This window comes from Sciurus vulgaris, assembly GCF_902686455.1.
Source record: "Sciurus vulgaris genome assembly, chromosome: 6".
Lineage (NCBI taxonomy): Eukaryota > Metazoa > Chordata > Mammalia > Rodentia > Sciuridae > Sciurus > Sciurus vulgaris.
In genome coordinates this window covers 6,636,360-6,650,432 of record NC_136466.1, presented here as the reverse complement: position 1 = coordinate 6,650,432, position 14,073 = coordinate 6,636,360, and the positions used below count along the sequence as shown (strand labels likewise).

Genomic DNA, 14,073 nt, shown 5'->3' with positions numbered 1-14,073 from the left:
AGCCCTTTCTTGGGGTCCCCTCTGCCCTCTGGCTCCTCCGCTCTTAGGGTGGTGAAGAGCATCGTCGTGGACGCCCCGTTTTTGATCATGCTCGCTCCCATGTCTTCAGATGAAGCGCCGGTTTCTTGGCAGCGCTTGTCTCTTATGCGCTCTCCCTTTTCCTTTTCAGCGAACTGGGAACAGCTTACGTTTCTGCGACAACTGGCGCTGTGGCCACCGCGCTGGGGCTGAACGCGCTCACCAAGGTACGCGGCTTGCCACCTGGTGGCAGAGCACCTGTCGCTCCCAGGCCCGGCGCTGCTCAGGAGTGACCTGGTCCCGTGCCTTTGTTGTTACACCCTCGGGTGCAGCCGCATGCTTTAGTTATATCCGCTCTGAGTGCGGGAAGGGCCATCACCCGTGGCCTCACCAGGACCGCCCCTGTGCCTGGCTCCGTGCTGAGCACCGAGCGCCCCGGTCCTGGCAGCCCCTGGGCAGCGAGGCGGCCATGGCCTCCGAAGAGCTGGAAGAGGCGGCATCTGAACTCACATGTGGGGACTCTGGGACTCACTCCAGAGCCTCCTGCCTGCAGGGACACCAAGCTGCTGATGTGACTTGGGTGTGCCTTGACGCCAGGAAAATAAAAGGGCCCTGAGGAGACCAGTGTAAGGTGCTGGTGGCCGAGTTCCTGCCCGCAGGCTGGCAGCGTGGCTGGACGGGGCGGGGCGGGGAGCCGCTGGCCGTGGGCGGGGAGCTGACGCTGCCAATCACCTTCCCTGCAGCGCGTGTCTCCGCTCATTGGACGCTTCGTGCCCTTCGCGGCTGTCGCCGCCGCCAATTGCATTAACATTCCGCTGATGCGGCAAAGGTAAGGCGGGCCTTCGCTCCCAGCAGGACTGGGCTGGCCGAGGGTCTCTTGTAATGAGCTTCGGGCTTCGTGGAAATGCCCCGAAATCTGTTTTCACATGTAGGGATGAAATTAAGTGAGACCTGGGATGTGCTTCAGAGTAATCCCGGCTTGGGGTGAGGGTAGGCGCATGGGTGCGCAGGGCCTGGCGGTGGGCTGCTGGTCGCACCTGCCATTGGTGAGAGCCGGTCCAGGGTGGCTCCCCACTCCGCCTAACCAGGGTCTCAGGGCTGAGCCCGGGTGAGACAGAGAAGGTCTACGCAGGGGACGACGGCTCCAAATTAGGTTCCCTTTATTCCCCTGTTTTTTTTTTTTGTTTTTTGAGGGGGGCTTAAAGTAATATTAATCTCTACTTCTGAAAGTATTTTTTTAGAATTGGCAAAAAAAAAAAAAATTAAAGGAGAAGAAAGAAGGAGAAAAGGAAAAGCATTTTGGAATAGAAAACGAGAAACAGGGTAACAACAGGCGTTCTGGTGTAGTGCCTGGCTAATACCTCTGCAGCAGCTGTGGCCTAGTGACCGTGGGTGCCGCTGGCCGGCTTCCTCCCGTGTCTCTTTTGCTTCTGCTTTAGAGGGTCGCTCCAGTTTGTATGTGGGCATAGGAATCAGCCGCATCCCTAAGTCAGCACCCCCAGCCTTCGGATCACACTGTTACTGGGAAAGGTTCACCCTTTTTAAAGCGTGCTGGTGTTATGTTCCCTCTATGTCTATCAGAGGGGATTGAACTTGCTCATGGCATTTACAAATGCACTTGGCAGTGCCAGAGGTGACACCCGAGTGGGCTCCGGGGGCAGCGGGCCTGATGGAGCCAGCGAGCGCTGTCCCGGGCGCTGAGGAGGCTCACGTGGTGCCTTGGCCTGTGTTTGCTCTGCAGGGAGCTCAAAGCTGGCATTCCGGTCACCGACGACAGTGGGACCCGCTTGGGTGAGTCGACGCACGCTGCCCAGCAGGCCATCTCCCAGGTGGTCGTCTCCAGGATCCTCATGGCGGCCCCGGGCATGGGTTAGTGGCACTCCGTCTCCGTTGTCCGTTCATTCACCCGCACTAGAGGTTGGGCAGGCCTTTACGTCCCAGCCACAGGGAGGCAGGGGGCAACCATTACCCTGAGGAAAGTCGCCTCTGGCAGGGGCTGCAGAAAGAGACAAGTAAATAAACACCTAGTGCAGGGGTAACCTTATCCCAAAGGCTTGGGGCCAAATACGTTCCAGATGTAGGGTTTCTTTGAATTGGGGAAATATTTGCATATATATAATGAGCGTATGACGAGCCATCTTGGGGATGAGACATACATCTAAACACGAAATTTATTGACGTTTCATATACACCTTATGCACATGGTCTAAAGGTAATTTCGTGCGACATTTTTAATAATTTTGTGCATCAAAGTTGTGTTGCACTTGGAAGCATCTTTCTTCCCTTAAGGTTGCTTGGTGAGAAAGATTTACAGAGAAGGTATTTGATCTGTATAAATCTTAAAATTTCCAAAACTTAAGACAGATAGCTTCTCCTGAAGATTCATCCGTATCAATTGGAAACCCTTGGAACACAGTAAAGGGAGCACGTAGAGCAGCCATTGGTTAGTGTTGCCAAGCGACTGCTTTCTCTTTAGGGCTTGCAGTCAGTGTGACCAGAAACACAGCAGGCCCTGCATTTGGTGCTCTTGGCTTGCCCATCGTAAGGTGGCTGGACACTACCTTCAGACAAGCACTGGTGGAGGTTCCCGGACTCTCTCAGTCTTTGCAAGGAACAGATATTAGAGTGTCTCAGTGTCTCACTTCAGCCACATGCAAAGAGCACGTGGCTCTAAGAGCTCGCTCCCAAATGAAGTGGCCCTGATCAGCCACTGTCAGGTTCCCCACCACGCCTGCCGCTGCTTCTAAATCCCGTCTGTCACCATGGATGCCCTTCAGCAGCCGGGAAGGACTAGGCCGCAGAGGTCAGGGAAAGCGGGTGAGGGCAGCCTTGAGGGGCACCCTGCTGGCACCCTGCGCCCTCGTCAGAGCCATGGGGGGAAATGCAGAAGGAGGCGTCTGCAGGCATCATGGCAGCCTTTTCCTTTGTGGTTCTTCCTGAGCACGTAGCGTGACAGCCGCTCCCGTAGATTTCCGTGGCATCAGGCAGCACATGTAATCTCCAGATGGCCTGAAGCACCCAGGAGGAGCTGAGAAGGTCACCACAAAGACCGGGCCCTCTGTACGGGGACCTGCACATCCAGGGTCTGGGCACCCTCAGGGGTCCGCCCCAGGTCCCCAGGGACAGGGTCAGCATTGTCTGATTCAGCGCAGGCACCTCTGGGCCCCGTGGGGATGCCAGAGTGTTCTGTGGGACCTCCAGGAAGCCATCGTCCTGAACTTAGGCCAGTGTGCCCACAGCCCAGAACCAGACCAGGAGGCCGCAGGGCCGCACGGACAAGCCTGCTGAGCCCTGGCCCACGTTTGTGGGGACCGAGTGGCGGCTCTGGCCTCTGCCTGGCGTCAGCCCCCATGCAGGCCATCTCCAGTGACTCGAGTACTCCAAACACTGGTCTCCAGAGAAGAACTCCGGCTTTCCGTCCCAGGGGGATTTGTCAGGGTAGTTGACACATCCATGTAGCTGGTATGGCCTTAAGTCTGACAATGGCTGTGAGCTAATGAGCCAGTGCTGCTGCCCAGGTCCCAGATGTAGCCCCTGCTCCTCGGTCCCATTGTGATCACCAGCTTAGCATAGTGCCCACCATTTCATAGACCAGAGAACAGAAATTGAAGGCCCAGAGAAGTCAGGCAACCTTTCCAGGATCATCCAGCTCATAGGTGTTCCAGCCTGTACTCAGGCGACTTCTGCCTGATTCCAGGCAGGATCCTCCAGCTGTCCTGCATGCACAGTGGACGCTCAAGGAAGGCTGTGGGAGAACATCACGTGCTGTTGCCTTTTTAAAGTTCAGTTGGAATTCTTTTCAAGGTTATAGACCTGTTCAGCTGACAGCATTATGTCATTTTTGTAGACTTCTGGAGAATGGAAACAGTGTTCAGTGTAATGAGTTTAAATTCATTTTATATTTACTGGTTTAATTGGACAAATGCATGAGACACCCTGTTACCATGTGATGCACATACGCTGTGTCATCATCAATAAGTTTAATAAAGAATCGCTACAAGTAGTTCTCACCCTGCCACAGTAAAAGCAGCCCGAACGACATGGGCCTCCTGCTGACCTGTTGAGAAACCCTGAGCTGCACACAGTCTCTAAACAGAAGTCTCCTGTTCTGTGCTCTCTCCCAGCCATCCCTCCGTTCATCATGAACACTCTGGAGAAGAAGGCCTTCCTGAAGGTGAGTCCCACGCCTGCCAGTCCTCGGTCCCCTTCCCTCCGTGCAGAGTGCTTCCTGGGTACACAGCAGGCACGGAATGGGAAGGCCGGTGAGTGTGGTGACGTTGCCGAGGACCTTGCACCCCAATCTCGGTGTCTGGGGCAGCGTTCATAAATGAAGAGCGCCTCTGTTGAGAGGTGCCTCACAGCCGCAGGCAGGGTCCCCATCGCACCCCAGCTAGGTCACGTGAGAAGGCGGCGTGAGTTGGATTCCGCTCGTAGCTCGCTATCCTCAGTCTCGGGAGTGAAGAGCGAGCCTGGGATGGCAGCTCACGGGACACTGGACGCGGAGCCCTGGTGTGCATTGTTAAGTGGTGGTATCTGGTGGCCCGCTGTCTCTCAGCTGTCGGCCCTGAGGGCCTGACACTGTAGCCCAGACGTCCCCGCTCGCTGCAGGGTCCTTTCCGGATTGCGCTCTGTGCCCTGCGGGAGGAGCAGCACTGTGGTGCCCCTCGGTCCCAAGTCCTCGAGTGAGTAGGGCACGTTGTGTCTGGAGCAGTGGCCTGGGTCCTCCCTGCAAGGGCAGCGGGGCCGCGGGGAGCGAGGCGGGTCCCCGGGTGAACTGTTCCGAGTCTTAGCAGCAGACCTGCACCTGCCAGGGGCACGGTGAAGCTTCAGAAAGGCCACCGACAGCCCAAACCCCCCTGTGTGAGGCCAGGGGCAAGTGGAGCTCTGAACACCTGCAGGCATGTCCCTGGGTCTCACCCCGGGGGGCCCGGGGGGAAACCGAGGCCAGTGCTAGGGGAGCACTTGGTGAGCACTTTCTCCTCAAGTGCATGCTTTGGAAAATAAGCTAGAAAACACTGCCGTGGAAGAACCGTGCTCCAGAGCACCTCAGCTGATGGACACACTCGGACCGTTGCCTGTGGATGCCCGCCTACGGGAGGGACCCGGTCTCCAGCTCGCCTCTCCTGTTCCCGAGAGCCTCGGAGACCTGGGAGAACCTCGGATCCCGCGCTGTCGTTTCGGGAACCACCACCCCGGCAGTCTTGCGTGTCAGTGTGCACTGCGTGCCAGAGCACTGTCACCCTGCAGGGACAACACCGTCTCTGCTCCTTGGACGGCTCCCAGTGGAAGTCCACAGGCCCTGCCCTGCCGGGAAGCTGACCCGCAAAAGCCGAGTCCATCCGTCTCCTCTGTAGGTTCCTGACAGCCGTAGTCACAAGGCAGGCGGACCGCGAACAGCTGCGTGTGTGCCCAAGCAGCAGTCTCCCGCAACAGCAGGCCCCTGGTCCCCGGGGTCATTTTCCCTGGTTTTAGCTACCTGTGGTCCACCACGGTCCAGAAACACTAACTGGAAAACTCCAGATGTAGACGATTGGTGAGTTTTGAAGTATGCGCCCTTCTGAGCAGTGTGAAGAAGTCCTACTCCATCCTGCCCCAAAGGAGGCTCAGCCCTGTGTCCAGCGCACCCACTCTGCCCTCACGGCCCACCCAGCATGCTCAGCAGCCGTCGTCAGATCAACATGGTACCACAGTGGTTGCATTAAGTGCTCCTTAATTTATTTCATGCCCCAAAGCACAGAGCAGTGACACTGGCCATTTTATGACAGCGTGTTGTTACAATTGTTCTGTTTTGTTGGTAGTTATTACCGTCAGTCTCTCACTGTGCCTGACTTTGGAATCAAGCTGTGCCATGGGTGCGTAGGAACAGGAGAAGCGTAGCGCATGGGGGGGGGCTTCATCCCACCCGGCGTTGCAGGTGCCCGTGGGGTCAGAATTTCCCTGGGCAAGGGGGACCGCTGTGTGCACCAGATGGTAGCTGCAGGCTCATGTCACATTCTACTTCAGTAAAACTTTATTTTGAGGATTCATAAAAAGGATTTGCCGAAATCTCTTTCTGGTGCCAAGATTAGTAAAGATCAGTGGTTTAAAGCTCCTAGAGGATTCATTTATGTCCTGGAGGGACCCACACTGTGGCATCCACCAGGTTTGACATCCCATGATTTAAGAGACCAGAAAAAAAGTCCATCTGTCCATCTTTGCTTGACTTATAAGAGGTGATTCAGGCTCCGAGGGAGAAGAGCTTAAAGTAAGTGCAGACTGGGGCCATTGACATTGCTCTTCACAGCACTGGAGTCACAGGTGACGCGACTGACGGTCCTAAGCCTAATGCCTGGGCCGTTCTCTGCCCTCTGGATCCCAGAAGTTCTCAGGTCTGCAGTACTTCCACCCAGTTATCACCCAATGACCCAGGGAGCCCTCTGATCGCACGGTCACCCAGGGAGCCCTCTGATTGCACGGTCACCCAGGGAGCCCTCTGGCCCGTTAACCCATCAGGTTTCAGCTCAGACGGCTCTGGAAGCAGCAGGGAACCAAAGGCATGCTTAATGAAGCAGAGCTCCCCTCCTGCCACACGTAAATCAGACTTTAAAAGCTGGGCCGGATTTCCAGGAGTGTGCAGAACTCGGAAACTCCCACTTATGTAGCTTGTGTGGCGTTAAAGTGACAGCCTTTGCAAGACCAGAGTGGAGAAGGCATCTTTCACCTGGACTTTCCAGGTTCTGGTCCTGGTTTGCGGGTGACTGGGAGGCCAGCTGGGAGCCATCTGCGGTGTCAGCACCCTCAGCTCTTCAGCGTCCCTGCTCCTTTTTCTCAGCCTCTCAGGTACCACCCAACCTCAGCTGGCCAAAGGATCTTAGCGGCTTGACTGTAGAGTTGAGGCTGAGAATCTTACACCTGCCACTGCCAGGTGGACATTATTCAGCTGTCTGGCTCCAGCCAGTGGACCCTCGGTGCCCTCCGGCTGCCAACATGTGTCCTGACCATGCTGAGAAGTCCAGAAGTCCTGCGGTCTGCATTTCTGCCTACACTAAGGCCGAGCAGCGAGTCTCCCGTTGGACTCCTGCCAGCACGGCCTCACCTTCGCGCCGCTGGGGCCTTCATGTGGGGAAGCCTGCAGCTTCTGGACTCTCTGTGACAGGCGGAGTCGCTGTGGACGCGTCCCGGTGTTTTCTCACGTGAAAGGAACTATTGAATGAAACCCGCATCCTGGGCCCGCCACCACGGCCACACTGTTCGACCTTCACAGAACTGGAAAGAGTAACACGGTGTTCTCCCCACCTTGTAATCCGTGGCCGTCACGGAGCTTTGTACCCTCAGTGACTGGAAGGGGCGCCTCGCTCCCTCTTCCCTCGGAGCACCCTGCCAGGGGCCACTGATGTTGCAGCCCTGTGGCACGGTGGAGAGAGGCCTTCCCAACAGCCCCCGGGTCTGCCCAAGCCCCTCCCTGGAGGCAGGGGGTCTGGTGGCCACCATACTTCAGATTTCAGTGGAAGAAGTGACTTTGAAAAAATAATGGCCCAGCACTGCCGGGGTCCGTGCCGCATGGCAGGTGAACGCTGTGTCTTGCCCAGGTAGAGGTGCGGCTTGGACTCCCTGGACAGCAGCCTGTTCTGGAACATTTGCAGAGATGGCTCCGTCCTTTCCTGCGCCCCTTTCACAAAGACTGGAGAGCTGATTCCCGCAGCAGCACACGGTGCCCAGGCCCGGCTCCTGGGCCTGCTGCCCTCCTCCTCAGAGGGCACCCATCTGGGCTTTCACCTCGTGTGCACATGGCCAACTCCCCTGCAGACGCGAACTAACTGAGCATTCTGGGCTTTCTAAATGGCAGTGCGTGGGGGCGGCTGCGTGAATCATCCTCCCCACGCTTCATCTTCCCCAAGTGGAGCACTGGGAAAAGGCTCCCGCGATGGGGCAGGTGACTCATGGAAAATTTTGCAGCTACCACAGAGTCCACTGCCTAAACGTGGTGCTTCCGTAAATGGTTTCCCTAAAGACGGGCCCTGTGGTCACTTTTAATGTAGGGCCGTCTCACTGACACTCTGGGGACGAAGCTGATAGGGTATGCGTCCTGTGACAGCTCTCGTTCCTTTTAAATCTGGTTCTTTTCTTTTCCCTTTAACAAAAATTGACAGCTAGCCTGCCAGGTGGCTTTTCAGGGCTGTCTGCTGGTTGAACACAGCGTTTATTTTTCACTCAGTCACTGTTTATCCTCCAGCCCGTTCCCACGTGCCCGTCCTATGCCAAGCAACTGGGAGGGACCTGAGTCACAGAAGCAGGGCACAGGCCCCACTCCCAGGGAGCAGTGTGGTAGCCGAGAGGGGCCCAGGACAAATGGTCTCCATGCACGGTGACCTGGAGCACAGAGGGGGTGTTACCGAGGCAGCTGGGCAGTCACCTGGACAGGACCAGCCAAGACATGTGGTCTACGCAGGCTTACCGAGAGCACAGCATGATGTGTTAGGAGAGCTGTGACTTTTTAGCTTGGCAAAGAGATGGGCAATATATGGGGACTAGACCCACAAACAAAAATAAGCCCTCAGTGCTCACAGAATCTAAATGTAAAAGTTGTGATCGTAAAACTACTAGGAGAAAATGTGGAACACTTTAGGTTAGCAAACATTTCTTCTTAAACAACACTCAAATTTCAAGTCCAGCCGAGAAAAAAATGATAATTTTGGCCTTTGTCAAACCTTTAAAATTTTCTTCTTCAAAAACTCTACAGAAAATGAAGAAATAAGAAACAGATGAGGAAGAAATTTTTGCAAAGCAAGTTGTTTTGAAAAAAGGACTTGCATCTAAATGCGTGAAAAACTCTGTCAGTACTCATTCAGGAAAACAACCGGCAGCCAGGCGCAGGGGCGTGCATGCCTATAATCCCAGCAGCCTAGGAGGCTGAGGCAGGAGGATCATAAATTCAAGGCCAACTTGGGCAACTTGGTGAGGCTGTGTTTCAAAGAAAAGGGTGGGGGCCTGGGGGTAAGGCTCAGTGGAAAAGTACCCCAGGGTCAACCACCAGCAAAAAGGAAAGAAAGAAGAGACGCTCAGTACTTTTCGTCATTGCAGAAATTAAATTAAAACCACATGAGCCACCAGGAGACGCCCACTGCCAGGGTTGCCCATGGCCAAGGCTATGTGCCTGCCCAGCTGTCAGTGTCCAGGGACATCTGGGTGAGAGCCACCACCTCCTCGGGGAGCCCTCCGTCAGACAGCCAGCTGCCTGAGCCGGCCCTTCCCGGGCGGTAGTAGGGCCTTCCGGTCCACAGTGGGCGTGAATGGTGGCAGTCCCCAGGGTCACGTTCCCTAGTGGTGTCACAGCCCTCCGGGTTAGCTTGCTGTGACGTTGGTGTACGGGCGGGATTGCCTGAGGACGCGTTGCCCAGGACGTCCATCTTCAGTGGCAGGGACTGCTCTCCTCCAGTGGGTCCGCTCCCTCCATGACGCTTCTGCCTTTCTCTCCAGCCCCTGCCCTTCTCCCTTTACCTCGACCCTCCTGCTGTTCCTCTTCCCTGGAGGAGTCTCCGTGGGGACCAGGGTATGCCTCCCCTGCACGCATTGCTGTGGCTCGCCCTGGCCCCTCAGGCGTGGCCGCAGCACCCAGCCTCCTGAGCTAACTGAGTCCCATTGCTCTCTGCCTGTGTACTTGGTGCCACTCCTTTTTTAAAACTAAAGATCTAACCGCATTTGTATTTCACTCAAAAGGAAGTGAGCAGCTAAGGAAGTTTGTGCCAGGAAGAGTTCTAGCCATACTGACAGCAACTAAAACCAAGAACCATGGTGCGCGGGGCAGCGAGCTCGCGGGCGTCTGCCCCACCCAGGACTTGCTAGGTGCTCCCAGAGGGTCCTCCGCGCCTCTGCGTCCACACACTTTGAGAAACGTTAGGACACTTGTTTTTCACCCTGGCAAGGACAAGGAAGCTCAGGGGGACCCGGAGCTGCCTCCCCTTTCCCCACCCACCATCAGGAAGCAGCTGGAAGGGAGCCGGCTTGAGTGCGCATCCTTTGCCTTCTAACCCCGGCCTCGGGCTGTAGCCTCCCCGCCAGGAGATGAGTCACCATCAGGCGGCCTGTGCATCTGCCTCTGGGTGCAGGAAGCAGCACTTGGCTGCGTGTGCCGGGAAGGAGCCGCCAGCCCCTGGCCCTGTGCACGTGTGCTCACCTGCAGACTTGGCCCCGGAAGTCAGCACTAATGCTCGCGTGGCCCAGCCGACTAACCGCAGTGCACCTGGCTCTGGAGCTGTGCGCGCTTCCTCCGGCTAACCGGCCCTTCAGAAGAGCTCACAGCCCTGTGTTTCTCCACAGAGGTTCCCGTGGCTGAGCGCGCCCATCCAAGTCAGCCTCGTGGGCTTCTGGTGAGTGGGCGTTGCTTGTAAAACACAGATTCGGTTTTTAATCGTGGGTGTGTCTGCGGGGAACAGTGTGATCACTCGGCACACACCGTGTGTGAAGTGCAGCCAGGGTGGTTAGCATAGAGATTTCTTTTAGATCATTGATTTCTTAAAAAAATAAAACCCCAAAACCTCACCTATGAAGGGCGAGAGGAAGGGTGGACACGGGGCACAGATCTTTGGAGAAGAGACCACCCAGAACCTCAGGAGCTCATGACCCCAATAATCAGAGAGGAGTAAACAGCTTCTAGAGAAACCCGCAACCTCTGGGGCAATTTGTGGGACACCTTCTTAAACTCCTGTTATCTCTTTGGGTTTTAGTTTGATTTGGTTTGGTTCATTCTGCTTCATTATTTTGGCAATTTAGGTAATAAAATATACACGAACAGGACATTTTTTGTAAGAAAGGGGATCGTTACAAAAGTAAAATCAAGAATCTGAGAAGCTGGCCATTTCAGAACACTGATTTCTTCTTTTTCTTTTTTTAAGCTTGGTGTTCGCCACGCCCCTGTGCTGTGCCCTGTTTCCTCAGAAAAGGTCTGTATTTGTTGTCGAGAACGATGGTGAGTTTTGATCCTAAAGACCAGGGGAAGACAAGGGGCAGTTGTTCCGTTTCGCAGATGAGGAAGCGGAGACTCCAGGAGACAGTGAGGCCAGGGCCTCGGGAAGCAAGGGACCTTGCCTGTCCCCGGAGCCCCCGCCAGCTCCCTTCCTCCCTCTCGTGTTAGGTCCGAGGCTGCGTTCACGTGTTCTGAGAGCCAGCCTAAGGCTTTCATCAAATACAAGTGCAGTTCACTGCGGTCTGCCCGCTGGCTGGGCAGCCGCTGCCCAGACGCTGGACTCCAGCCCCGACCCAGGTGTGTGCGCTTGGCTGGGGAGTTCCTGGGCTTCCGCTTAGTGCCTCTTTAAAGGCTTGCGGTGCCCACGCCTTCGCCACAGGCCACTCAGATCTGCTTTGGGGCAAATCAGGACTGGCTGGCACAGGTCAGCACGGTCTGCGCCTGGGCCTCCTCTTCGCCCCCACCAGGGCACCAGGCCAGCTGCTGTGCCCCATGCCCTGGCCTTGTTCTTTCCCTCGTGGCCAGCGGGTCCTCCTGCCCTGGCCTTGCAAGGCAGCCTCGGGCCAGCTCTTCTGTTCTAGGAGGAACTTCCTCAGCCCTCCCCTGTCAGATGCCACCGTTCCTCTGCTGCCCTCTGTCGTTGACCTGCCTGTGGGTAGAGGTTTAATTCTTACAGGGAAGCACTCGTCACCTTGATAGCCACAGAGAGGCACCCTTTGGAGAGGGTGCCTTCGACTGTTCTGGAAACCAGAGCAGATGATGGTCCTCGTCTCTAGGTGGAAGGCTCATGCCCAGCCAGTTGCACAGACCCCAGAATCTCTGGCTCAGCTTGAGTCTTTCCTTTCTCTGGGAGACGGCCCAGCACACCCGTGGCCAGCAGCTGCCCTCGCGCTCGGGCTGGGCCAGAGTGCGCGTGAATACCGAGGAAGGGTGCCTCCCACCAGGAGCCCCAAGCAGACGGTGTCTGCTCCTGAGGTCGAGGGGTCTCAGGTCTGAACCCCCAGCCAGCCTCGGTTGTTCCAGTGTTCCTCCGCACCGCCGGTGCTGCGGACGTGGGAGGCAGGGCGGGCTCTCCAGGAGTGCCGTCCTCGCCTGGAATCACGTCATTGTCAGCGTGTTAGAGCACTCACAGTCCCACTGGTGGAAAACAGCCTCTGTAGGGTTTCTACCAAATATTTTTTCTATCCTTTTCTATATTCACAATTTTTCTTTTATTCGTTTTGCATATTTTCAAATTTATATGCCGACTTCTCAGCTCGCATGTTACCATATCTCAAATACATACATGTGAAATAAATAAAGTTTAATGTATTTGCTGCTGTAATGCATTCAAGTCCCCTCTGCCCCCGACCCCGGACCGGGCATTGAACCCAGGGCCTGGCGCATGCTCGGCAAGTGCTCTACCACCGCCCGCACCCCCAGACCCCCCTTTTTTGTTCTACATTGAGACAGGGTCTTGGCTCAGTTGCTGAGGCGGCCTTGAACTTGCGCTTCTCCTGTCCCAGGTCCCCATGCCTGGGGTCCCAGGAGTGGCCGTGCAGCCACAGTGTGGTTTTTCCTTTCCTTTTCTCCCCCATCTTTTCTTTCCTCTTCTTCTGGTGCACTTTGGAATTTCCTGCAGTTTTGTGGGAGCGTGTGTTATGCAGTGTACACGTGTGTGGTGCCAGACACCCCGCTGCATGCTCATGCCTCTTCTCCGTGGTGAATGTCGTCATTTCCCTGGGGAGGGGCACGGCCACCCGTTGCTTCCCCGGCACCAGCGGGCCTGAGTGCCATCGCTGTGATCCAGCAGGGGAGACGGCTGGCCCTCGGCGGTAGGAGAGGTCAAGGCGGGTGGCGCTGGCTTGCGTGTCTGGGATTGTTCCTGACCGTGGAGCTGGTGGAAGGCGCAGGACTGTAGTTCTGCAGCCCTGGGAGGCGTCCCCCGAGGGCTGTTTTCACCACCCAGCGTGGTTTCCAGACCTGTATCCGCTCCCCCTCCTTCTACTTCGGGCTCCCGCTTTGCCCACATCGACCCTGTCCTTTCTCCCTCCCCAGTTCCATGTCTGTGACAAGCTTGGAGGCCGAACTGCAAGCCAGGATCCAGGAGAGCCATCCTGAACTGCAGCGCGTGTACTTCAACAAGGGGCTGTGAGGCGGGACAGAACCCTCGCCCGCTGATCCCGCCAGCTGCAAGCCCGCCGTAGCCCTGTCGGTGAGGAAGGCCCTGGTCAGCCTGGCTTCTCCCGGCTTCTCCAAGCTCCACGTTAGCCTTTTAGAGTAAACCTGCTGTGACAACGCTGCCCCTGGCCCGGGCCAGCGCCTGACACCCGTTGGCCCCTCACGTTTGAATCACGTTCAACTTAGAGAGCACCCTTCCCGTAGCTTTCAGAGACTGCTTTTCAAACATGATACCCCAGCCTGTGCCAAGGGTTTCAGAAAGGTCCCGTGGGCATTGAGTGGGAGCTCAGGATGGGCTTGGTGAATACTTGCAGATGACCAGTCCAGTCCCCGTCCCACTTGTGCTTCCGACAAGGCCACCTCAGCCACGAGCTGGCAGTGCAGGCATTCGCTCCCGGTGCTGAGGGGCGCTGCTTCCTGTGCGGGCAGTGGGCAGGCCTGACGTGGTGGCGCAGACTCTGGAATTGTAGGTAAGGCGCCTTCACAGACCTCCGGAAGCACAGCCGCAGGCCAGGGCATCTCACCCCGCGGCCGACGGTGGGCACATTCGTATCGTCGGTGCATTTTCTTGATTGACTTTTATTCTTATAAACATGTTGATCTTACTTTGCAGTTGTTGGCTTTATATTCGGTGACTTCCATCCAGTAATCAAGTAGCTTAAATATAACCAGTGCCACCGTTTGGAAGTGCATTCTGTGCCAGGGCTACGTGACAGGCATGAATCTGGTTGGCTGCATTTTCTAGAAGTGACAGTCCCCCTCCCTGTGTGGCTCCCCCTGCCACCCTCGTAGAGCGCGGTGGCTCTCCGAAGGATACAGAGTCGACACGCGTGTGAGTCAGCCAGATGTGGTGCGTTACATTCCGTCCTGTGTGAAGGCTGGACCACAGGCCGCCGTTGACACCGCGGTCGTGATTTCACGTAGAATACTTAACGTAGCAGAGGACCTCCGGT

At 56.3% G+C, this 14,073-nt stretch overlaps 1 protein-coding gene across 6 annotated transcripts in view; it reads left to right on the top strand.

Annotated features, from left to right (window-relative positions):
• The window catches only part of SFXN1 (sideroflexin 1), a 36,498-nt gene extending 22,773 nt beyond the window's left edge, over nucleotides 1-13,725 (top strand). For 5 of the 6 annotated variants that reach the window (XM_079143642.1, XM_079143641.1, XM_079143639.1 and 2 more), the window contains 8 exons: nucleotides 170-245; nucleotides 762-847; nucleotides 1,760-1,887; nucleotides 4,143-4,192; nucleotides 9,475-9,547; nucleotides 10,315-10,364; nucleotides 10,890-10,937; nucleotides 12,998-13,725. In XM_079143642.1, the coding sequence (XP_078999768.1) occupies nucleotides 170-245; nucleotides 762-847; nucleotides 1,760-1,887; nucleotides 4,143-4,192; nucleotides 9,475-9,547; nucleotides 10,315-10,364; nucleotides 10,890-10,937; nucleotides 12,998-13,060 (574 nt within the window). In that variant the 3' untranslated portion in view covers nucleotides 13,061-13,725. The remainder of the gene's footprint in view (nucleotides 1-169; nucleotides 246-761; nucleotides 848-1,759; nucleotides 1,888-4,142; nucleotides 4,193-9,474; nucleotides 9,548-10,314; nucleotides 10,365-10,889; nucleotides 10,938-12,997) is intronic. The other variant, XM_079143640.1, reaches the window with a different exon arrangement.
• Nucleotides 13,726-14,073: the final 348 nt, after the last annotated feature.